This window comes from Marmota monax, unplaced genomic scaffold (genome assembly GCF_021218885.2).
Source record: "Marmota monax isolate L192 unplaced genomic scaffold, Marmota_monax_Labrador192_F-V1.1 WCK01_AAM20220418_F8-fsc00534, whole genome shotgun sequence".
NCBI classification, from domain to species: Eukaryota; Metazoa; Chordata; class Mammalia; order Rodentia; family Sciuridae; genus Marmota; species Marmota monax.
This window is the reverse complement of record NW_026692813.1, coordinates 1-26,346: the sequence shown is the minus strand read 5'-3', so window position 1 is coordinate 26,346 and position 26,346 is coordinate 1. Positions and strand designations below refer to the sequence as shown.

The following is a 26,346-nucleotide window of genomic DNA, read 5'->3' as shown; positions in this document are numbered from 1 at the left end:
TGAAAATTAGTTCATTATGGGTACATATATACAGGTAACTTCACTGTGGTATATTCATATAATTACATAGGAAAGTTTGGTCAGATTCAGTCCACTGTCTCTCCCTTTTCCCATTCTTCTTTTCACACTCTCAATCCCCTTTGCACTGCTCCACTGAACTTTCTTCTATTTCCATGTGATTCCCCCACAGCTTTTTCTTCTTTCCTCCCTTATTTTGTTCTAGTTTCTGTATAGAAGAGAAGATATATGACCCTTAACTTTTTGGGTCTAGCTTATTTCTCTTATCATGTTTTTTGGATAGACAAAAACATGTTAATATTCTCTGGTTTCATCTACTTACCAGCAAATGTCACAATTTCATTTTCTTTATGGTTAAGAAAAACTGCATTTTGTGTATGTATGTATGTATGCGTAATATATATATATATTTTTTCACAGTTTTAAATCCAGTCACTGCAAATGGACACTTAGGCTGCTTTCATAGCTTGGCTGTTGTGAATTGGCTACTACAAATGGATGTGGCTGCATTCTGATGGTATGCTGATTTTGAGTGTTTTGGAAATATATCAAGGGATAGAATAATAGCTGGGTTGCAGGGTAGTCCATTTCTAGTTATTTTTTTTTTTTGAGGGCTCTCCATACTTCTTTCCAGAATGGTTGAATTAATTTGCAGCCCTTCCAATAAAGTACAAGTGTGCCTTTCCCCCACATCCTTTCCAACATTTATTATTATGTGTGTTCTTGATACTTGCCATTCTAACGATATTGAGATAAAATCTCAGTGTAAGGTTTTGATTTGTTAATGATATTGAACATTTTTTCACATATTTGTTGGCCATTTGTGTTTCCTCTTTTGAGAAGTATCTATTTAGTTTATTTGCCAATTTATTAATTGGTTTGTAGTGTTCAATTTTTGAGGTTCTTTCTATATTCTGGATATTAATGACTTATCTGAGGAGCAGGTAGCAAAGTTCTTCCATTGTGTAGGCTCTCTCTTCATGCTTTAAATTATTTGCTATTATGTGAAGAACCTTTTTAATTTGGGCCTATCTAACTTACTGATTCATAGGTTCATTTCTTGCCCTTTAGGAGACTTGTTAAGGAACATGATATGTGTGCCAATGTGTTGGGAGTGTTGAACCTAGTTTTCTTCTAACAGTTGCAGGGCTTATGGTTTAATCCCTAAATTTCATCTCTTTAATTTTGTGCAGGGTGGAAATATACGGTCTAGTTTTGTTCTTCTACATATGCATACTCAGAACTATTTGTTTAAAAAGCTATATTTTCTCCAATATAAGTTTTTGGCACCTTTGTTGAGTATTTGATGACTGTAATCCACGTGGGTTTGTTAATGCTAATTTTGTTACTATAGTTCTTGTATAATTTGAAGTCAGGTATTGTTATTTCTCCAGCATTGCTTATCTTGCTCAAGATTGTTTTGTTTATTCTGGGTCTCTTATGCTTCCAAATGAATTTTAGAACTGTCTTTTTTAGTTCTGTCATGAATGTCATTGGTAATTCTATGGGGGTTGCATTGAATCTGTATGACATTTTAGGTAGTATAGTCATTTTGACAATATTAATTCTGTCTATCCAAAAACATGGGAGATCTTTCTGTCTTCTAAGATATTCATCAATTTACTTTGTCCATGTTGTATAGTTTTTACTATAGCTGCTATTCACTCCTTGGTTAGATTAATTTCCAAGTATTTTTTCTGAGGTTATAGTGAATATAATAGTTTTCATAATTCCTTTTTTTTATCAGATTCATTATTAGAGTACAGGAAAGTGGTTGATTTACATATGTTCATTTTGTGTACTGCTACTTTGCTAAATTTACCTAGTACTTCTAGAATTCTTCAGATGGAGTTTTGGGTCTTCTAAATATAAGATGAAGTAATCAGCAGAGATAATTTGATCTCCTGTTTTTCCATTTTATTCCTTTAATTTTCCTTCCACAACCCCACCTCTCTCTTCTCTTCTCTCTCTCTCTCTCTCTCTCTCTCTCTCTCTCTCTCTCTCTCTCTCTCTCTCTCTCTCTCTTCCTGATTGTGTTAGCTAGAGTTTCAGGGTCTATGTTGAATAGTAGTGGTAGGAGTGAACATCCTTGTCTTGTTCTTGTTTTACAAAAAATGCTTTTCATTTTTCCCTATTCAGTATGATATTGGCCTTCTGTTTGTCATATATAGCTTTTACAGTGTTGAGGTAATTTTTAAAATATGAATGGGTACTGTATTTAGAAAATGCTTTTATTTTATTTTATTATTTTTGCATCTATTGATATAATCATGTGATTATTTTTCTTAACTTCATTTATGTGGTGAATTTTATTTCTTGATTTGTGTACATTGAACCAATCTTGCATCTCTAGGATAAAACCCACTTGATAATCATGTATTATCATTTAATTATGTTTGTGAATGTGGTTTTCCAATATTTTATTATTTTTTTTTTTTTGCATTTGTGTCCATTAGGGATATTGGTTTGAAGTTTTATTTCCTTGATGTGTCTTTATCTGGTCTTGGTATTAGGGTGATACTGGCTTCATAGAGTAATTTGGCAGTATTCCCTCATTTTCTACTTCATGGAATAATTTGAGGAGGATTGGTATTAGATTTTCTTCAAAGGTCTGTTAGAGCTCAGCTCAGCTTTTCTTTGTTCAAAAGCTTTTGCAGCTGCTTCAATTTTATTACTTGATATTGGTCTGTTTAACTTTTCTATATTCTCATGATTCAATTTGGGAAGGTCATATGTCTCTGGAAATGGGTCAATATCTTTGTGATGACCTAGCTTATTGGAGTATAATTCTTAAAAATAATTTCTAAAGATATTCAGAATTAGTGTCTGTGGTGATATCTCCTTTTGCATCTCTAATTTTGTTAATTTGAGTCTTCTTTCTCTTTCTTTTGGTGAGTTTGGCTAAAAGTTTATCAATCTTATTCATCCTTTCAAAGAACCAACTCTTTGTTTCATTGATTTTTTTTTAATTCTCAGTTTTATTGATTTCAGCTTTGATTTTAATTTTTTCCTGTCTTCTACTGATTTTGGTATTAGTTTGTTCTTACTTTTAATAGCTTTGAGGTGAATGTTATATTATTTATTTGATATATTTTTTATATTTTAATCTAGTAACTCAGTGATATAGACATTCCTTTTATAAATACCTTCATATTGTCCCAGAGATTTTGATATGTTGTATGTCTCTTTTCATTTGTTTCTAATAATTAGTTTTTCTTCCCTGATTTATTCTGATTTAGTCCTCATTCAAAATTATATTTTATCTTCAGGTGTTAGAATGGTTTCTTTTTTATCTTGTTGCCAAATTCAAGTTTTATTCCATTATGATCTGATAGTATACAAGGTATTATCTCAATTTTTGTGCTTCCTGAGATTTGCTTTGGGACCTAGACAATGACCTATTTATAAAATATTCCATGTGCCACTGAGAGAAAAGTGAATCCAGTTTATGTATGAAATTTTCTATGTTCTATATATATATATCATATCTATTATTCTACATTTCACATTCTGATGTACAGATATATTATACATTTCTATATTATAAATTCCATATTTTTATACTATGTCCATTTGATTAATGGAAATTTTAGTTCTGAATAATCTTTACTTAGTTCGTGTCTAGAGACCAATCTAATGTTGATAGAAGTGTGTTAAAATTACCCAGTATTATTGTATTGTGGTCTATTTGATTCCTTATATTGGAAAGTTTTATTTTATGTTTGTAGATGGACTGTTGTTTGGAACATAAATATTTGTAAGTATTACAAATATGCTGTTGGATGATTCCCTTAACTACTCTGAAGTGACCTTCTTTGTCTCTTCTAATTAATTTTGGCTAGAAGTCTACTTTGTCTGATGAGAGTATTTACCCATATATACTTTTGTTTTTTGTTTGCAATAGCATATTTTTTTCTTATCCTTTCACCCTTAGTTAGTGTATGTATTTGTGTATAATATTAGTCTCTTATAAACAACATATGGCTATGTCTTGCTTTTTAATCAAATGTGCCAATCTATGTCTTCTAATTAATGAGTTTAGACCATTTTCATTCAATTTATTATTAAGAGCTCATTTTTTGTTTCCTGCTATTCTGATTTGTTTCTAATGCTTGATTCTCCTTTAATTGATGGTTTTTCCAGTGCTATCCTTCCCCATGCTGGTTTTCAAAGTGGCATAGAGCCTAGTAGGCTATTGCAAGCATAGGACCTGTGGTTGTGATTCTTCATGGGTGGTCCATGGTGCAGAAGTGTTGGAATAACTTTCAGTTGCAGCTAGCAGCTCTGAGCAGCTCCAAAGTGCTTGAAATATGCACATTAGTTCAGGCCTGACAGGAGCGCATGCAGGATGGGGTGAAACCACATACTCAGCACTTGTGGTTAGCATTGTGAAACTACCAGGCCAGGAAACTGAGAGTCAGGGGCTTCAGGGCATGAAATCCCTGACTCAGTAAGCTCCCACCCTGAGGGACAAAGACCCTTCCAGATTGCTTTCCACCAGGACAGTAATATTTAGAGTTTCCTCCACAGTGCAGTTACATTAGGCAGAAGATGATTGGCTTATGGATATTGTCTTGCTTATGTATGATTAACGGGCACACCCACTCGAACCCTATAACAGTTGTGTGCATTCCAAAAATAAGCTGAGCTACTGGATGACTACTTGAGGCTTGTCTCCAGCCAGTTCTCTCACCAGCTCCCAGAGTCTGTGTTTTGAGTCCACTTCTCTACCCCTGTGACTGAGGTAGCTGAGCAACTAATTGACCACACCAGTGACAGGAAAATATGCACAGAAGCATTCCCCTTGATTGACACAGATCACCAAGCCACTGTCTCTGCTACCCTGAAAGGGATTCAGCTTGTTCATGGGTTCTAGTTCTCATTACCCAAGATTGGAAACTGTGGGTGTTGCTGCCCTCTGCTGACTGGAACAGAGACAACCATCCCACCCATGTCCCAGCTTCTGCTGGCTGCTACTGAAGCTGTAAATAACACCAATTCACCACAGTGAATTGCAGACTTCCACTAAGTGTTTGCAGGCTGTGTGGAGTGCTGGGTTTGGCTAGCACTTCCTGCAAGTGCACTGATGTTTGGTCTGATCCACACCACTTCCCATGTTTGTGGAAAGGGGGAGGGGCTTCATCAACTTTAATTTAGTAGCAGTCACTCTACAAGTTCCTTTTTAAATGACTTATTGAATACCCACTGCAGGGCTATTCCCCCTTGGTTTTATTTCTTGCTATCTGAATGTGTGAAGATGGCGTTTTGATTTAATTTCTTCTAGGTTGGCTGGCCACTTGTGGGCTCCAGGAAATGTCTGCCATGCCTAGCACAGCTTTCTGTTCACAGCTTGGGTTCGGTTTTTTATTTTTTTCAATGAACCTGTCACTCCAGTGCATTTTAATTTGGTCTGCTTTCCTAAGCTGTTGCTAAGGGCGTGAACTTATGTCCTCCTCCCCTCTATGTGTATGTGTGTGTGTGTGTGTGTTTGCTCAAGGTCATCTGCAGACTATGTGGAGTGCTGCTTTTGGCTAGCACTTCTTGTGAGTGCACTTATGTTTGTTCTGATCCACACCACTTCCTGTGTTTGTGGAAAGGGTGAGAGGCTTCAGCAACTTTAATTTAGTAGTGATTATATATATATATCTTATCTTCCCCCTCCAACATCATGGTGAAGCAAAAATTAGACAGTCAGTATAGATAGGTAAATTGAATCAGGTCAGGCAAGGAGGTCCATTTGAGTGAGTCCAGGAAGTTGAAGACTGCCTCCTGAGGGACAGAATGACTTCAGAGACCTTCCTCCACCCTATCAAGATAACCTGCCCTACTTCAACCTGTTGCTAAGGTAACCTGTCCAGGGAATTGCTCCTCCCTACATTGAGTTGTAAAAGTTGAAAATTAATGTGTCTTGGGCTGCTCTCTCCTGCCTTTCCCCCTTTAGCCCACCTGTTTTCCCATCTTTTGGCCATCCCGCTGAGCATTCCTGGACATAGTCACTTATGTAGAAAGAAGAAAGATAAGAGGAACAGAGCCAAGAAGAGAGGAAGCCTAGGACATATAAAAAAGGGCAGAATGCCAGGATACCAGCTATGGCCCTCTTCTCCCTCCCAGGAGAAATCTATGTGACCCCTTTTTAAATAAATCCTGCTTTTTATGCTTGCCTCAGCGTGCTTCTCTAATGTTATAATTCAACATGTGAAAAAGCAGGACTCGTCACTGGTAACCAGTGGTATCAATGGCACAGGTTCAGGGATGAGGACTTTGTCCTTATATTCTACTCTGGTAGCCAAACTTGAAGTCTCTCCAGGTCTCAAACTATCTTACATTGGTCTCCCTCCTGCCCTTCCCCCTTTAGCCCACCTGAAGCATTTATTCTATCATCCACCTCTCCAAAAAGCTGTTCTTTATAGATTTCTTTCTCTGCTGTGGAGAGGAGAGGGGTCACTGCCTGGCTCTGCTTCACCACCTTCTCAAGTCCTGTATATATCTCTCTAAAATAACCATTGATTGAAATGCTCTTAATTATGCAATTAAGGCACATGTTAGAAAACTTAATTAAACAAAAAAACTCAAATATATGTTGCTTACACAAGACAAACATAACTGGCAAAAAATACTGATTAAAAGTGAAGGAATAAAAAATGATGTTCTATGCAAGTAGGATTAGTAACACTCGCATCCAACAAAGCAGACTTCAGGCCAAAATTAATCAGAAGAGGCAAAGAAGGACACTGTAATGACACCCCCCCCACACACACACACACACACAGAGAAAATCTTACTTAAGCTTCTCCAGAAATATTCATCATAATTAATTTTAGAACTATCGGAGTCTCTACAAAAAAGTTCAATGTAGCTAAACTTCCTATTTTCCTGTTGCTCTATTTTACTTGGCCACTATCCTGGAAGAGATCAGCACTCCAAGTGCAAAATGCCCCTTTTCCTAGTTTTTCACAAACATTTATCCAATATAGTAGTTTGTAAAATATGTGTTTATGAATGTGATTTAAAAAGATAGATCCTTTAATAAGGCCTCTGGCCTTTTGCTGGAGCTTCATACAGATGTCTACATTTCTAAGAGAAGAGAATTTACCAATTGGGCTCCATGGCAACAGCTGACAGGGGGAGGGAAAAAAGGGGAGAAGAAGCTCTCCCCTTCTCAGGCACTGTCCTTGAAGGGTTAACTTGCCCAGAACAGTGAAAGAAAAAGCTGCTTTTATGTGAACTTCTGCAGACTGTGAACTTCTGAGCCCCCTCCTTTCTTCTCCCACCCCTCTGCCCTATCTAGAGTTTATATATTCCTCCCATGCTTCCCCTCCCTACCCCACTATGAATCAGCCTGGGTATAAGTTTCTGAAACTACCTGAACTCAGGGCTCAAGGGATTAATTGATTTCAGTGAAAGCTGTACCCTCTGAACCTGGCTGCAACCAAATAAAACTGTTTCCTGCTATCATAGTGCCCTGCCTCATTTGTCCCCTACAACAGTACTACCTATTGCTAAAAAGAATAATTCACCAAGAATATATAACCAATGTAAATATATATGTACTGAACATAAGCTCACCCAATTTATTTCTTTTTTTTAAGGTCATCAGTCATATTGGATTCTGATTATCCTAGTGACTTAACTTTATTACCCTAGTGACTTAACTTTATTGCCTCTTTAATTTTTTTTGTTCTTTTTAGTTATACATCACAGTAGAATGTATTCTGACGTATTATACATATGTGAAGTCAAAGCTTATAGCAGCTCAAACAACAGCTAAGCTATGGAACCAACCTAAGTGCCCTTCAACAAATGAAGGGATTAAAAAACATGTGAGATATATATATACACACACACACACACACACACAATAGAATATTACTCCATCATAAAGAAGAATGAAATTATGGCATTTGCCGGTGGTAAATAGATAAAACTGGAGACTATCATGCTAAGTGAAATAAACCAATCCCAAAAAACCAAAGGCTGAATATTCTCTTTGATGTGTGGTGGCTGACTCACAATAAGGGGTATGGAGGGAAGAATAGAAGTACTTTAGATTAGACAAATGGTAATGAAGAAAAGGGAGGATGGATGGAAATAAGAAGCACACCCAATTTCTTTTTAAAAAATATTTTTTTATGTATGACAGTGGAATGCATTACAATTCATATTACACATATTGAGCACAATTTTTCATATCTCTGGTTTTATACAATGTATATTCACACCAATTTGTGTTTTCATATATGTCCTTTGAATAATAATATCCATCATATTCCACCATCATTTCTTACCCTATGCCCCCTCCCTTCCCTTCCCACCTCTCTGCCTTATCTAGAGTTCATCTATTCCTCCCATGCTTCCCCTCCCTACCTCACTATAAATCAGCCTCCTTGTATCAGAGAAAATATTTGGCATTTGTTTTTTGGGGATTGGCTAACTTCACTTAGCATTATCTTCTCCAACTCTGCCTATTTGCCTGCAAATGCCATGATTTTATTCTTTTTTGTTGTTGAGAAATATCCCATTGTATATATGCCACATTTTTTAATCAATTCACCTACTGAAAGGCATCTAGGTTGGTTCCAAAGTTTAGCTATTGTGAATTGTGCTGCTATAAACATTGATGGAAGCACACCCAATTTCATTGAACAATGAATACTCAGCATAAAGGGATTAGTAGGCCTCCATACAATAATAATGGATGAATTCACTACCTCACTCATGATAATAGAAAAGTCATCCAGTTAAAATATCAATAAAACATATCAGAGTTAAAACTACACTATAGATCAAATGGACAGAAATATTTTATTTACAGAATATTCTATCCAACAGCAGCATAATACACATTATTTTCAGCTACTCATGAAACATTCTCAAAAGTAGACCATATTTTAGGCAATGAAAGAAATCTTAACAAATACAAAAATGAATTTTGTTGCATTTGTCATATCATAATGGAATGAAACTAGAAATCAATAGCAAGTGACACTACAGGAACTATGCAAACAAATAGTAGAGATTGGACAACAAACTTTTGAATAACCCGTGGGTTATTGAAGAAATCAGGGAAATTTAAAAAATTCATAGAATTAAGGAAAAATAAAAGCACAACATAGCAGAATCTGTGGGATACAGTGAAGGCAGTTCTAAGAGGAAATTATGCATCCCAAGGTCTTAGAAATAACAGGAACAAATATCTATGTATTAGGTACACTCATACATAGTTGGTGGAACTGCAAATTTGTATGACCTTCTGGAAAGCAGTATGGAGATTCTTCAAAAAATCTAGGATAGAACCACCATATGACCCACCTACCCCAGTCCTCAATACATATACAAAAGACTTAAAATCAGCATACTTTAATGATGCTGTCACATCAATGTTTTATAGTAGCCAATTCACAATAACCAAGCTATGGAATCAGCCTAGGTGCCCTTCAAAAGATGAATGAACAAGGGAAATCTGGTATATATACACAATTAAGTCCTACTCAGTCATAAAGAAGAATAAAATTATGGCATTTGCTGATAAGTGAATGGAACTGGTGACCATCATGCTAAGTGACATAAGCCAGACACAAAAAGTCAAAGCTTGAATATTTTCTCTGATATACAGATGTTAGTTCAAAATAAGAAAAAAGAAAGAAAGAAAATGAGGGAGAATCAAATGAAAATAGAAGAGAGATCAGTGGAGTAGAGGAAAGAGATTGAAGGGGAGGTTGGAGGGGGATGGAATAAGGGAAGAAAGAGGAGTGGAATGAACGGACCTAACTTTTCTATGTACATATTTAGATATTTCAAAAAACTATAAGTAAACTATAAGTAAATAGTAGAAAGATCAATAGAGGGAAGGGAACAGAAGAGGGTAAATGGTAGTACTGGGAACTGAATTAGAGCAAATTATATTATATGCTTCTATAATTATGCAAAAATGAATCCTAATGTTATGTATAAGTAAAATGAATTAATAAAAAGTGATATACAGATTCAATGCAATCCTCAACAAATTACCAATGACATTCTTTATAGATAGTAAAAACAATCCTAAATACACAAGAAATACCAAAGAACCAAAATAACCAAAGAAATACTGAGAAATAAAAGAATAAATCTAGAGATTTCACAATAGCCAATTTCAAAATATAACACAGAGCCATAATAGCAAAAACTGCATGGTACTGGCATAATAGGAGACAAGTAGACCAGTGGAATAGAACAGAGAACACAGAAATGAACCCATACAACTAGAGTCATCTGACTCTGAATGAAGATATTAAATGCATACATTGGAGAAAAGATAGCTTCTTAAACAAATAGTACTGGGAAAACTGGATACCTGTTTGTAGAAATCTAAAACTATCCCTATATCTCAAAATACAACTCAAAATAGATCAAAGACATAAGATCCATCAATTTGAAACTCCTAGAGGATAACATGGGGGGAACAGTTTAAGATATAGGCATAGGCAAAGATTTTCTGAATAGGACCCATATAGTCCAGGAAATAATAGGAAGAATAAAAAAAAATATATTGCATAAAATTAAAAACTTCCACAAAGCAGAAGAAACAATTAACAGATTGAAGAGGGAGCCTACAGAATGGGAAAAAAATCTTTACCACTTACTCTTCTGAACCAGAATTGATATCCAGAATATAGAAAGAACTTTAAAAAAAACCTCTAAACCCCAAATAACACAGTCAGTAACTGGGCAAATGAATCAAATAGTCACTTCTCAAAAGAAATATAAATGGCTAAAAATTACATAAAAACTCTTCAATAATTTTAGCAATCAGGGATATACAAATCAAAACAGCATTGAGATTCCATCTCACCCCAATCAATGACAATCATCAAGAATGTGAATAAAAGTAAATGCTGGTGAGAATGCAGAGAAAAAGGAACTATTATACACTGTTGATGGTAACATGAAGTAGTACAAACACTATGGAAATCAGTATGGACTTTCCTCAAAAAGCTAAGGAAACAACCACAGAACTACAATATGATCTAGCTATACCACTACTTGGTATTTATCCATAAGAATAAAAGTCAGCATACTTTAGTATTATATATAAATCCATACTTATAACAGCACAATTCAAAATATCTAAGTTATAGAACTAGCCTAGGTATCTGTTAACAAATGAATGGATAAAGAAAATATTGCATGTATGAACATAATATTATATATATGGAGTCTTATTCAGCCATAAAGAAGAATGAAATTAAAACATCTGCAGGAAAATGGATGGAATTGTCTAGCATTATGTTAAATGAAATAAACCAGACTACAAAAGACAGGTATTTCATGTTCTCTCTCATATGTGGAAGAAAAAGATGATCTGAAAGTGTAGGGAGTCTATGAGAGAATAGAAAGGGAATCATGGAAGAAGAAAGGGGGTGGAAAGGGAGGGTAATGGAGGGAAGTAAATGACCAAAATATGTTATATGCATGTACAAATATGCTGCAAGGAACTCATTATTCTGTGTTACTAACGTGCACTAATAAAAATACTAAAAAAATTAAGAGGTTCAATCTCACATTAAGTACTCACACATACACACACAAAAAAAAAAAAAAACAAGCAAACACAAACCTAAAGGGACATAGGAAACTTCTGAAAGTAATGGATACATCTATTAACTTAATTATGGTGATGATACCATAGGTATTTATATATGTGCAGTTGCATCAAATTGTGCACATGAAATATGTGCGTTTCTTTATATTTTAATTGTACTTCAATAAAACTGTCTAAGAAAATGTGATCAAATTAAATTCAAGAGAAGACTGTCAAAATATCAGGTTATATATCCCTAATATTTCTGTTTAGTCATGTTTAAAGATAACCTTCTCCAGAAAAATCAGATTAACTCACATTTATAATAAGTATATTAACATGGAAACACACATCCTAGTGACCTGTGTTTGATTTGATCCTGTTATTTTTGTATTCTTTGTAATCATAGTATTTTTCATGTGACAATTAGTCTCACAATTATATCAAATATCTGAGGGGTAAAATTATTTTATTTTTATCCATGGAAAACAGTCAATACAAACATATTTCCTTTATCCACTTTACAAAATAATTTATGACAAAAGAGTTGCTTTTATTTTATTTTTTTACAGATTTTGAGGTTTTTCTATTTAAAAATATTTCATTATAAAAGTAACATAAGTAAAAGCTAAAATATTGAGGAAAGATAAAGTTTTCCATTCATTGCTCTGCCATCCTACTATAACCAGTTAGTAATTTCATCCACTTTGTCACATTCTAACATGTACTTGGTGTATTACTTGCAGCCAGGATCACATAATTTTAATGAGTACAGAATATACCCTTCATAGATCTGTTTATTGACTATTTACCTTGACCAGGGGATGAGTACAGCCCCACATTTGACTCCTGCTCTAAACTTCAAGTGATTCATAATTTAAGTTACAAAACAATACTGTTTGGAAAGTCTTTGTGCGTATTATTTTCATATTTGGACAAGTCAATAGGAAGATATTAACAAAAGAGGAATAACTGGGTCTAATTAACAAAGATATTTTTAATGCTGAAACTGTCCCTCACTCTCTTATAATATTCAAGCTATGATATAATAAGGATGGTGGTGACAGGATGGAAAGGAAGGCCCAACACTCTTGTAAGCACTTCTCTGGCCCCTATTAATGCTGACATATGAATTTACACTCATGACAAGCATATTTCCAAAAGGAAAATAACAGTAAGTGCAACAGAAAAACAAACCCACTCAAATAAACCTTTTACTTTATACAAAAGATGGAAAAGCAGGCAGAAATAAACTCTCCACATTTCACAATGTACATGAAGTACCAGCTCAAGCTAGCTACAGAGGTCAGAAGGCCCTGGAAGAGCAGAATAAGGGAAGAGGTGGTGGTTTCAACAAGCAGCCAACAGCAGCAGGTGAGTGTGGGTTATGAAGAGGTACAGCGCTTCCACCCCTCTGAACACATCCATCCTCAACATAAAAGTGAGTAAAACTGTCTCTAATAAGAGTTCTAGAGCAACAACTCTATGGTTTTAAGCAATACAAATTCTTTTATCTGAAAAAGTTTTATTCTTCAGAAAGAAAACTTATGGAATGAGAAAAGCTAAATTGACTCTATCTCTGAGATAAAAGATAAAGCAGTTAAATGGATCTCAAAACCAATCTTTTATGAATAAAGTGTTGAGAAGTACAGATGTTATCTTCTAAGGGTAATATTCTGAGGGTCTGGCAGCATAAACCCTTCAGTGAGTTTATAATAGACTATTGTAGAATCGAACTCCAAGATGGCCAGAGTGAAAGACATCGGTAAATCCGGATTCCCTCGTAGTTTTTGAGATGCCTTCAAGATGTCCCTTATCCTTTGATAGCTGAGGGAAGCAGAGATGGGTGTAGGCAACACAGTCTGTAACCCTTCCCCTTCTATCTCAGTATCAATCAGGCAGATGGGCTGAAGTTCAGGTAATCCCACACAAATTACATCATACCAACTTTTACTCTCCATGAGGTCCAGGTAAACCAAGAATGCTATATAAACTTGAGTGGCATCTCCAATATTTAATTCCATCATTTCTAAATACTTAGGGTGGGTGCTCATCCAGGCGTCCGCCAGAGTCCACTTGTGAGCGCCCCGCCATCGCGAACACCGCCCAAGTCCAGACCCCACTACAGCCCGGGGTCAACTCAGAATCACCACTCTCCTCCAAGCCCGCCAACGTGGCCTCCTTTGGTGCACCAAGAGTTGCTTTTAATATATAATGTTATAGTAGTGCATGGTGACCATAATTTGGTTTTTAAATAATTCAAACACCACTTTCCAACACTATTTTGCAAAATAAAACAAGGTGAAATTTTACATTCTTAATTTAAAAATAGCTTTTTTATTTTTGGATCTTGCCAGGTTCTCCCCTTCATGAATAAATTGTACTAGTTTGCATAAAACTCAACGTAAAATGTTAGTTAATCTTAAAAAAGACTTTCCTTCTTCTCTAGGACCAATATGTACATATTTAAAGGTAGGCAAAAGGTAGACAAATCATATTGGGAAACATAGTGTATTTTTTTTTTCTCTTCATCTTAGGATAGGTTACTTCTTCTATGCCATGCTGTCATTCTAATTCTATTGTGGGGGAATACTTCTCTTTGAATCATCTCCTCACTAATAAAATTCCTTAGCACCTCTGAAATATTTTTAAAAAGTTCTCTTATACCACTACATGCATTGATTCACTGCATTGATTGACACAGAACACTCTGTGTCAAGGTTTTCTCCCAACACTTTCTCTTATCATTCTTCACTTCAAAGCTGCTCCTTCTTTCCCAGTTTGGAGTGGCAGGTGAGGGACAATGTCTGTATTCTAAGTTCCTTATTTTTCTTCTGAACTTTTATTTCTTCCCTATTATAGAAAAATTACTTTGCCCTTTGTTGTCTAAATCTCCTTTACTGAAAAATTCTCTACATATTGTTTTTCTCCTCTACTTGTTTTCCAGGCAAGTTCTTAACTATTGGACAGCCACATCTGTGTTTTCTTCCCAGCACCAAATTTGGTTGTCATCAGGGATCTATGTCCAGATGACCCAGTTTTTATACTGGTTTTCATATTGGCACAATCAATACCAGGTGGATAACTCTTCTGCTACATTGGCCTTAAACCTCCATGATTTTACTCATTCATTATTGTCCTTAAGTTACTGTTGATCACCAACCTATTAAGAGACATTTTGGTGTTATCTGGAACTCAGAAAATACAAATGTGTGTAAGGTCAAGTCTCATTCTTCCACCTTCAAATAATTTATCATACAAGGAGAGAAACAAGCCAGTAGGAGACAATTAACACAGAATGTAGTAAGTATAACCATTTATCTGAAAAAGACTTCCAAAAACAGTGGAGATTTTGTTCACAGCATGAATGTCACCTATACTTCTACTATGAGACTCTATCCCACTTTCACAGATGTTTGATCTTGGAGTGCACTTATATAATTCTCTGTTTCAAATTCTCCCACTATGTCTCTTCTTTCCAATTTATTTCTTAATGTAACATTCTATTGAAAGATCCACAGATCCCAAACCCGGAATGAACCACACGAGACACTGGCTGCAAAAAGCAGGAGGCGTTTATTCTCACACAGGTGCCTGCGGGTGCACAGCAAAACCTCAGCCGGAGCTTCAGTGAACTGGCACACCGGGCTTTGGGGTACAGATTTTTTTTATAGGAAACAAGCGGGTTAGTTCTTAGCTTAGCATAGCAACAGCCTTTCTATTGGTTCCTCTGAATCCAGCCACTGGGTCACCTAGGGGGTAAACTTGTTTTTTCACTTTATGCTCTCGGAAAAACCCTAAAATTACATCCTGTCTTTTCAGTTTCTGTTTTTAAACCTAGTTCTCAAGTTTAACCAGTAGGGCTGTCTAAGAGGAATATCTTGTGGTAGGGGGCCAGTTAGGGTTATCTACATGGAACATCTTGTGGTAACATTGTGCAACACCTGAGGTGCTACGTGCTGCTGGAGGGGTTTTGACATGGGGGTTGGGTGAGGAAGCGTCTTGCAGCTTTGAGGCCTAGGGGTTTGGTCACCTAATGCTGGGCCTGGGTCTTGAGGTCCTACACTATCTTTTGATATATAATTATGTGGATTTTTTGTCAAATACAGTCACATAACCATAGCCATTGCCAAGGTACAGAATGATTACATTGCCTTCAAAGTTCTCCCATGCTTCTTTCTAATGAAACCCCCCTTCTGCCGAGCTTCTAGTGACAATGGATCATTTTTTTTCCCTTCAGTTTTCCTTTTCTAGAAAGTGTATTTAGGTGGAATCATATAATATATAGCCTTTTTCTTTAATTTCTTTGCTTCAAAGAAGGTCTATCTTGGTGCTGGGGATGTGGCTCAAGCAGTAGCGTGCTCGCTTGGCATACTTGCGGCACTGGGTTCCATCATCAGCACTACAAACAAATAAAGATGTTGTGTCCGCCAAAAACTAAAAAAGTAAATATTAAAAAAACTCTCTCTCTCTCTCTCTCTCTCTCTCTCTCTCTCTCTCTCTAAAAATAAAAGAAGGTCTCTCAAAGGTATTCTTCCATGTATTTGTTGGACATTTGTATTTCTTCTTTTGAGAAACGTATGTTTAGTTTATTTGTTCATTTATTGCTTAGATTGTAATTTTGGTGCTAATTTTTTTAGTTTCTTTTATATTCTGGATAATAATCCCCTGTTGCAAGAACATTTGGCAAAGATGTTTCTCCCATTTTTGAGGTTCATTCTTCATGCTCTTAATTATTTCCTTTGCTGTGTAGAAGCTTTTTAATTTGATGTTATCACACTTACTGACTTTTCGTTTTATTTCTTGAGCTTTAGGAGTCATAGCGCCAAGTTGATGCCTGCACCAATAAGTTGGATTGTTGACCCTGTGTTTTCTTCTAGTAGTTACATAGTTTCTCATCTAAGTCCTCTGCCTTTGACCTATTTTGAGCTGATTTTTGTGCAAGATGAGAGATAGGAATCTAGTTTCATTCTTCTACATATGGATCTCCAGTTTTCCCAGTTCCATTGTTAGAAAGGCTGTCTTTTCTTCAACATATGTCTTTGTCAGCTTTTCAAGGATCAGATGACTCCATCTATGTGGGTTTGTCTCTGTCTGCATCTTCAATTCTATTCCATTGGTCTTCATGTCTAATCATCCTACTATAGTTCTGTAGTATAATTTGAGATAAGATATTGTGATGCCTCCAGCATTACATGTATTGCTCAGAATTTCTTTGGTTATTATGGGGTTTTTATTGTTCCATAAGAATTTTAGGACTGTTTTTTTCTAGTTCTGTGAGAATGTCATTTGCATGTTGATGGGGATCACATTTAATATATTGATTGCTTTTTGAAATATTAGCCATTTTAATAATATTAATTCTGCCTACTCAAGAACATGTGGGGCCTTCCACCTTTGTAAAGTCTATTTTCTTTGTTGACTGTTCTATAGTTTTAATTGTAGAGATTTTTCAATTTATTGGTTACATTTATTCTTAGGTATTTTATGTTTGGGGAGATTAGAAAACATTATCAACAACGGTAGCAATTAGGAAAAAGCAAATCAAATCTACACTAAGATTTTATCTCACTCCAGTTAGAATGAAAATCATTAGGAATAAATAACAGTAAGTGCTCTCAAGGATGTGGGAGCCAAGGTACACTTATACATTGTTGGTCAGACTGAAAATTAATATAACCACTTTGAAAATCGGTATGGAGATTCTTCAAAAGTGTGGAATGGAACCACCATATATCCCAGCTATTCCACTCCTTTTTGTTTGTCCAGAACAGCTAAAATTAGCACACTTTATTGATACATACATACCAATGTTTATAGCAGCCAAGTTGTGGAACCAGCCAACCTATCCATGTATCCACAGAAGAATGAATAAAGAAAATGTAGCATATAAACACAAAGGAGTTTCAGTCAATTATAAAGAAGAATAAAATAATGTTATTTGCTCTTAAATGGGTAGAACAGGAGAATATAATGCTAAGTGAGAGTGATGGGACAAATGTTTTCTCTCGTATGTGTGCCTATGTGCATGAGACAGATTAGAATGAAAAAGAGACCTCACTGAAATAGAAGGGAGACCAATAGGATAGAGGAAGGGGATTGAGAAGGAGGGAGGAGGGGCAACAAGATAAGGTCCTGGGAAATAAAATTGACCAAACTATACTCTGTTGTATCTCCTTGTATGACCATACCTCAAAACTCCAACTTTTATATATAATTATAATATACTGATTAAAAAATAATGCTAGAAGAGGGTCCAATAAAGTACGGGAGAGAAATTAGGTATAAGGTGAAGGAGAGGGGAACAGTAAATACTGGGAAATGAGTTTGATCAGATTTTGTCATGTGCATGTAGAAATATGTCGCATTGAATTTCAGTATTATGTATAATAATAATCTTCAAAGTGTTTGTGCATGTTTTTAATTCTTAAAATAACTTGGCAAATATATTATGTGTAAGAAAACAGGAAATCAGAAAAACTAATTTAAAGAGCTAGTAAAGAATTAGGAAATTTGAACAAAAAGCTGGAGTGGATCTTATTATTATTGTTATTTTTTATAGTTTATTATTTTGGAAGAAGGAAGGATAAACAACTTGAAACCTAGGGATAGCCAATATTTAATTTAACTTTTATTCTTTCTAATTAATTCTCATGACTTATTTAATACTGAATACATTCATCTATTTGGACTGATTTTTATTTTTCATTTTAATATTAATAGTAAAGTACACTTAAAAAAATGTGCATTGTTAATTTTATATTTTCTAAATGTATATTTTTTTCCCTGTAAATGAACTCACAAATCAGGAAATCTTGAGTACAGAAAAAGTAGCAATGAGTTTTGGCCTTTTCCATGGCAAAGAGTTGGGAAGAATTGTCTGTCCTCATGTGTTTAACTCAGTGGATCTAAGAAACTTAAATCAAAGAACAAATCCTGGGAAGAAAGTGGTTGGTTTCTAGTTGGGATGTATATGGGTGATGGGAACAGCAATGAGTGACATATTATGGAAAATAGTCCAAGTAGTATATCTGAGCTCCCTCTTGATTGGGGCTAAGCTTTTAGTTATGCTTTAAAAATATTTTTAAAAAAATAAATTTGCCTGATTATTGGCTGTTCCCCAACTGCAAGACAGAACAAGGGAGGTCAAGCTCTGGTAAGATTAGTGGAATGAACTCAGGGAATACCTACACTTGTGTGTTGATGTTGGTATCAGCAGTTGCCTGGTGCAGACACCTGCCCTGGATTTTTGTTTTTACTTTTCTTTCACAAATGCTATGGTATAGGTAACAGAAATTAAGGAAGGAACCTCTAAAAAGAAAAAAGAGCAATGGACCTTTGGAGGTACTGAACCAGTATAGTGTAACTACTCTATCCCAGGCAGATTGATTGATGATTTAGGCAGATTGAAGAAGATACACCAGGCTGTAGGGAGATATGAAATATCCTTATTGATGGATAGGAGAGCCGAAAGTCCTGTTCATCTTATGTACAGGATTGTAACAAAGTCTGCAGCATACAGACTACACAGGGACTGTTGTTTCTGACTTCCATAAGACAGTGCTCCCTAGACATCTGGGTGAGGGACCCTGATAAACTCCATTTTCCTTAAAGCCAATGTTTCTTGAATCCAGGGTTCCCAGGGTCAGCATTACCTGGTAAAAGGAATTAAATGGAATGTGATTAGGTTCAAGTTTAAGCAGCAGCAATTCTCTTCTCTGCATTGTGTAATTCCTATCACTCCCTAAAATGAGCAAAAGACAGAAAAAAGGGGTAATTTTGGTATACCTGTTTTAAATATCTGAGTAGTCAAAATAACTAATCCTTCCAGAGTAGTATGAATTTACTGAAGGCAATGATATATTTGATAAATGAAGCCATTAATAAAAAGAAAAATAAGTTGACTTGATTATAAAAGATGAGGCAGAATCAATGCACTAGAAAATGAAAATGACTTAAAATAAGCTTGATACATATACCCAGTGGGTGAGATAATGTGAAATAAGGCAAACATTTATAACTAATAACAATAGACGAAGGCAATCAAGAGAAAAATCTACTCATCTGGAATATATGTTCACTCTCAGAAAATGTTTGAAAACAAATGAAGAAGTGGAAAATGTGAAGACCAACACTAAGAGATATGTTGTGAGAAGAAACAATGATAGTATATAATAATAGAAAAATCTAGGAAGAAGACAAAACAGTAGACAGTATTCAAAGAAACAATTGAGAATTCACAGAATAAATGTAGTGCAAGATATGTTCCCTGAGAAGAAGACTATAACCTGAAATTTAGATTGAAGGATGTTTACTAGGGCATGACTGATGTACTGTAGAAGTGAGGATCAGAAAGCAGGACTGGGAGGGAATGAGCCGCAGTCTGCTCAGTATCAGTCTCAGGGAGTTCTGGAGCTATATGGGTAATTTGGCATTGTCTTCAGTTATACTGCCTGTGGTTAGACCTTTATAGTGGCATTGGTTGGCACTGGGTGAAGGCACCCATGAGATGGGTGTGGTCATAAGTGAGAGAGCTTTCTGGAGCTGAGGTAATCCCCAATGCAGACTGGAAGCTGAGGACTTTTTGTCAACAGCATTTCCAAAATCCATCATAAAAATACTCTTGGAATGTATTCATGGACCCAGTGGTCTCACAGCAAACAGAACCAGTCCAGATTCCCATTCCAAAAGAGAGAGCTTACTTGTGTGTTACTTAGGTAGCACACTGGCTTTCAAATTAGATTTCAATAAACCTTTGTAACTTCCAATTTTATTAAACAAAATGTATTTTCATTAGTAATGGAGACACAATTTCATTTTCTGTTTTGTTATTATTTGTTCCTATAACCATCTGTCAGATGAGGAGGTGAGGAAAGCTCACATAGTAATTTTATTTTAACAGGGAAATTTTAACATAAAGAATTATAAAACAATCATGATAAACTGGAATACTGACAGATTGGATAGAAGTAAGTGAAGAACTCTAAGGAATATAGGAAAAACCAAAATAAGAAAAAAACACAAATAACAGGGAATAGAGTACTCAAGAATACGCATTCCCTCCTGAAGCTGAAATAGAGCACTCAAGGTGTTGGGACAACTGCTGAATCCGACTGTCTGATATAGAATTGTTAGAGTCTGTAAACAAGTCAAAATAACACCTGGCATTTTGCCAGGGGAATGTTAGAGTTCATAAACAAGTCTGGATGGTGCCTGGCAAAATGCCAGAGGGAGTGGTTTGAGAAGTAACAAAAGCGAGCCATTAAGTGTGGAGATTCCTGATTGGTTGACTGCTGTATCTAGTTTATGCTAATTAGATAAGCTGTGTGGAATGTATAAATACTGCTCCTGTCCTACAATAAACGGCTTCCACTCCTGCTGTATCAATCTACACAAGTTGTTCATCACCCCCCGGCTATTTTGCTGCAGCCGGACTGTGGCATAGAATCCCCAGGAGGCAGATTTTGAGATGAAGATTAGGATGCAGAATACTTATTAAGGAGTACCTTCTGGGTAAAATTTGTATAGACAAGAGAAGGAAAGATTAGGACTGGGCAGAGAAAAAATTTGTGTTGTGATGCATTGACTGATGACTGCTAAATGGATTTTTGAAGATAGAACTGTCCAAATTTGGGCTGAGATGGCAGGCTGTTTTAGTTCTGTGAGCAGTCAGTGGATGAAGGTAGCTCCAAGAAGAAGTTGCCCTTGAGCCAGGAAACTCTGTAGTCAAGACAAATCCCTGAAGTGCCAATGTTTCTCATTATTGTAATCTGGCCCTTGCACATTCATAACTTTGTGATTTCTTTCTTACATGTGTATTCAGGAGCTTTCACAATAGAATTTTGCACAATTGCTACGAATCTGAAAGAACATAAATGTCACTCAACCACCTATTTGATAAAGCTATTTCTTGTATTTGCTTAGTGGAATACTATACAATAATGAAAATAAATAAATGATAGCTAATGCTAGGAAGCTAATTAAAATGTACAAAAAATATTGAGCTAAAGATACATAATAGAATAGAAAGCACACAGTATGTTTTCTTTTATATAAATTTCAAAATCAAATAATAATTATATATTTAAGGGATATACATCAGTAGCTTAATACATTTAGGAAGAGCAAAGGATAGAAAAACTAAAAGGTCAGATTAGTGATGATGTTTTAAAAAGAGATTAGGAGGACTGGGATTAGAAATAGACATTCAGAGGATTCCAGGAAGGGCTAGGCTTTAATTCTTCCTCTTCTTTATTTTTTGTTTTTTGAGGAAAAAAAAATCTTAGACTCAATTCCATTTTATTAATCATATGTTTCTATAATCTCTTAACACTCAAGCAGTTTTTACAGTTAAATTTCACATTGAATATAAACACTATTTGGCTTAGGGAACAGAAAGCTGAGTCACTTGCATCCTTCATATCAGATACTATATTTTCAACAGTTTCTAGTAGGCTCTACTTCTTGACCGGAATACTGGTGATTTGCCTTGGTCCATAGTTTTATTATGAACAATTATATGTCCCTAAATTGAATAACCTAGAAAAAATGAATAAATTCCTTGACCCATTCAACTTATAACATTAAATTATGAAGAAACAGGCAAGGTAAATATAGCAATAAGCAGTTAGGGGATAAAATCAGTGATAAAAAGCCTCCCACCAAAGAAAAGCCCAGAACCTGATGGCTTTACTGCTGAGTTCTGTAAAACATTTTAAAATATTAATTTTTTCTAACTTGCCGCAGTCCAGCTACAGCAAAACAACAGGGGGGTGACGAACAACTTGTGTACGTTGATACAGCAGGAGTGGGAGCTGTTTATTGCAGGACAGGAGCAGTATTTATACATTCCACACAGCTTATCTAATTAGCATGAACTAGATACATTAGTCAACCAATAAGGAATCTCCACACTTAATGGCTCGCTTTTGTTACTTCTCAAACCACTCCCTCTGGTATTTTGCCAGGCACCATCCAGACTTGTTTACAGACTCTAACATTTCTCTGGCAAAATGCCAGGTGTGGTGAGCCGCTTCTGCCGTTTCTGCAGATTATGGTCGCCATTACAAGATGACGCTGGCTCCGCTGTGGTCTGTGACAAACAACTCCTTATCTGGGAAAGTTGGCACATGATTTTTCACCACCCTGTGAGAAAGCTCCACGCGGCAGCTTTGCATTGGGGCTTGGGATGCTTTATTAAGGCTGGGAGGGGCATCAGAGAGGGAGAAGAAGAAATATCAAGGGCCTGAATAAACTGCTGAAAGAAGATTCCTGAGTTGCGTCTTCCTTGCGGGCAAGGGGTCGCGACAAGTGGTGCCGAGACCCGGGAACCAGAACTTTCAACAGTCAGGGGTGGTGCACCGGTTAGTCCCAGGTAAGTGGGATCCGCGATCAAAGCGGGGTTAGTCCCAGGTAAGTGGGATCCGCGATCAAAGCGGGACAGCTCCTCTGTAATGAAAGAGAGAGCCTTACATTTTATTGCAGCTGCACTGTGTACTTTCGCTTTTGTTTTCTGTTTCTTTTGTTGTGTCATTTCGCTTTTGTTTTTTGTGCTTCTTTTGTTGTTGTGACGACAGGGACGCTCCCCTGTAAAAGGAAGAGAGCGGGGAATTCATAGAACGGAACGCTCCCCTGTAAAAGGAAGAGAGTGGGGACTTTTGTACTTTCACTTTCTTTATAGCTCTAAAAGCATTATGGGCGTTGCTTCTTCAAGCCCAATTTTGTTGGCCCTAGATGGGTTGTTACATTCAAAAGGACTTAAGATAAAGCAGAGTACTTTGCAGATGTTTTTAAGAGAAGCTGATATAGCGGCTCCTTGGTTTGCTTTTTCAGGGAGTCTTACGGTTCCCAGCTAGGACAAATTAGGGAAAGATCTAGATTTCGCTCATGAGCAAGGTACCTTGCAGGGTGGCATTATACCACTTTGGAAGTTAGTTAGAGGATGTATAACAGATGGTAAATGCCAGGAAGCTGTGAGTGAGGGTCAAGCTATTCTTGAGCAGCTGCATGAGGAAAAATCTGAAGGATCATGTAGTGAAGTGGCAGAGAGTATTAAAAGTAACAGTAGTGAGAAGGCAAAAGAGCCTGAAGATAAAAATAGGAGAAGGCTCTACCCAGACTTGACCGAATTAAAAACGCCTGAGAACACAAGCGACTCAGAGAGTTCTGAGGACCTTGATATATTGTTACAACAACTACATAAGATAAAAATGAAAAAGAAGAAAAAGGAGACACAGGGCACGCAGGCCTACTGTAAGAAGGGGAAGGGAGTTAACATCGGTCAACAAAACTCTGAGGAGGAGGAGGTAGAATATCTAGAAGAAGATATGGTGCCGATTGCCCCACCTCCGTATGTGGGGGGGAGCCAAGGTTCCGGGAGATCTTTTCATGCACAAGTTTGGAGGACAGTTAATACAGATATGGGACTTGCATACCCTGTATTTCAGGACAATAACAGGGGAAGATATCATGAGCCTTTAGACTTTAAGATAATTAAAACCTTGGCAGAATCTGTCCGCACTTATGGCATAGATGCCGCTTTCACTCTCACTCAGGTGGAGGGACTTACTAGATTTTGCATGACTCCCTCAGATTGGGCTAGTCTAGTCCGCGCTTGTGTTTCCCCAGGGAAATATTAGGAGTCCAAAGTTGGCTGTTTAATGTTTCTGGCAGTACCCAAGACTCGGAGCGAGGTAGGAGGCTTAAAATTTCTGCAAATAATTCACAATTATCTAATGCTACATTACCCTCCGCAGCAGTCTGTCTCCAATCTCCGTTCCTGTTTCTTTTGGCTAATGTTACATTACAGGGGATGCTTAATTGTTCTAATATTACCTGTTATTTGTCTGAGTGTTGGAATGGCTCCTGGACTACGGCAATGGTTATGAAAATTCCAACCTTTGTCCCAATCCCAGTCACTGCGGACCCAGATAAATTCCCTATTGTTGAACTGATTAGAGCCCGTAGAGATTTTGGAATTACGGCAGCCATAGTGACAGCTGTGGCGGTATCTGCTGCTGCAGCAGTTATAGCTGGAGTAGCCATGGCCAGCCAGGTACAAACTGCTGCCACTATTAATCAGGTTATTCAACAAACATCCACCATACTTGAATCTCAAAGTAGAATTAATCAACACATTTTATCTGGGATTCTGGCTGCTAATCAAAGGATAGATCTGCTTCAAGCTCAAGTTGAGGAATTGTCTGACCTAGTACATTTGGGTTGTGTTGATCAACGTGCACATTTATGTATAAACTCTGTCAGATTTTATGATTCCAGAAATGCCTCCCACATCATCGGGGAGTATCCATCCGGAACCTGGTCCATGGAAGCAGAAAACATGATCCAGTCTCAACTAACCCAGATAGCTGTCTTGAATAGTACCCGTGTTGAACCAGTGACTTTGGGTCAATTCACCGATTGGATATCTTCTGCTTTTTCCTTCTTCAAAGAGTGGGTGGGGGTAGGCATTTTTGGTGCAATGTGTTGCTTCAGTGTTGTACTCTGTTTGTGGCTTCTCTGTCGCCTTAAAACTTGCCATGCACAAGAAAAGGCTATGATCATACAAGCTCTTGCAGCTTTAGAAAATGGCAACTCGCCTCAAGTCTGGCTTGCGCATCTTAAGCAGTAAACCTTTGTCATGGTCGTTACACCCCAAGTTATTATAACATTGCACTGGGATCGACATGACTTTCCTTGTTATTCTCTTAGTGTTGGAAAGCCCTTGCACTCTGCCGGTCTTACTGCCATTGCACGCAGATGGGTTTCCACACTAGTGCTTTTCTATCGCCTTGAAGTTCGTGCCTTTCTTTCAGGGTGCTGTCAACTTGTTTGTCCTTATAAACAGTCGCAGTTCAGCCTCAGCTACCCCCCTTCGTCCACCATCATCACGATACAGGATGCGAGGCAAGGCACTGCACTTGAGTGATCCTTGATGTGGACCTCAAGGAGAGCATGTCCTATTGCATGCGGGTTCGACGCGTCCACGCCCCGCCCCACGAAAAAAGGCGTCGGCTGATATGGCCTCAGATCTGGGGAAGGGCCCTCCTTAGGACTGAGCCATACTATGCAGCCACTTCTGCACAGTGGGATAGGACCTCTACTCTCGCCTGTATTGTTTTAAGAAAACAGAAAGGGGGAACTGTGGTGAGCCGCTTCTGCCGTTTCTGCAGATTATGGTCGCCATTACAAGATGACGCTGGCTCCGCTGTGGTCTGTGACAAACAACTCCTTATCTGGGAAAGTTGGCACATGATTTTTCACCACCCTGTGAGAAAGCTCCACGCGGCAGCTTTGCATTGGGGCTTGGGATGCTTTATTAAGGCTGGGAGGGGCATCAGAGAGGGAGAAGAAGAAATATCAAGGGCCTGAATAAACTGCTGAAAGAAGATTCCTGAGTTGCGTCTTCCTTGCGGGCAAGGGGTCGCGACAGCCAGGTGCCATCCTGACTTGTTTACAGACTCTAATATTTTCCCCTTTTGTGTAATTTAAATAATGACCATAGTGGTTTTTACACAAACACCATAAATAACCTGCTACAAACAGAAAGGGAGGATACAAAATGCCACAATACCAAGCAAATTGATGGCTCCATGCAAGAAGCCCTTGGAAAAATTATACCAGCAATGACACCATTAGCAAAGATACCGAGTTACAATTTGTTGTAGATTACAGTTTGTTGTCTCAGTCCAGGTAAAGCAGTGTCTCAATAGATTAACTCACAGTCCAGGTAAATCACAGTCCAGGTAATAGGAAAAATGACCATTTCG

At 37.0% G+C, this 26,346-nt stretch overlaps 1 protein-coding gene across 1 annotated transcript; it reads right to left on the bottom strand.

Moving 5' to 3' along the window:
• Positions 1-13,233: 13,233 nt before the first annotated feature.
• Positions 13,234-13,602, bottom strand: LOC124095299 (tRNA-splicing endonuclease subunit Sen15-like). Its single transcript, XM_046448455.1, has one exon. The coding sequence runs from the start codon at positions 13,600-13,602 to the stop codon at positions 13,234-13,236; it is 369 nt and encodes a 122-aa protein (XP_046304411.1).
• Between the last annotated feature and the right edge of the window lie 12,744 nt (positions 13,603-26,346).

What these genes read in the sequence shown, in the direction of transcription:
- LOC124095299 (XM_046448455.1), bottom strand. Translation starts at nt 13,602, where the DNA reads ATGGAATTAAATATTGGAGATGCCACTCAAGTTTATATAGCATTCTTG.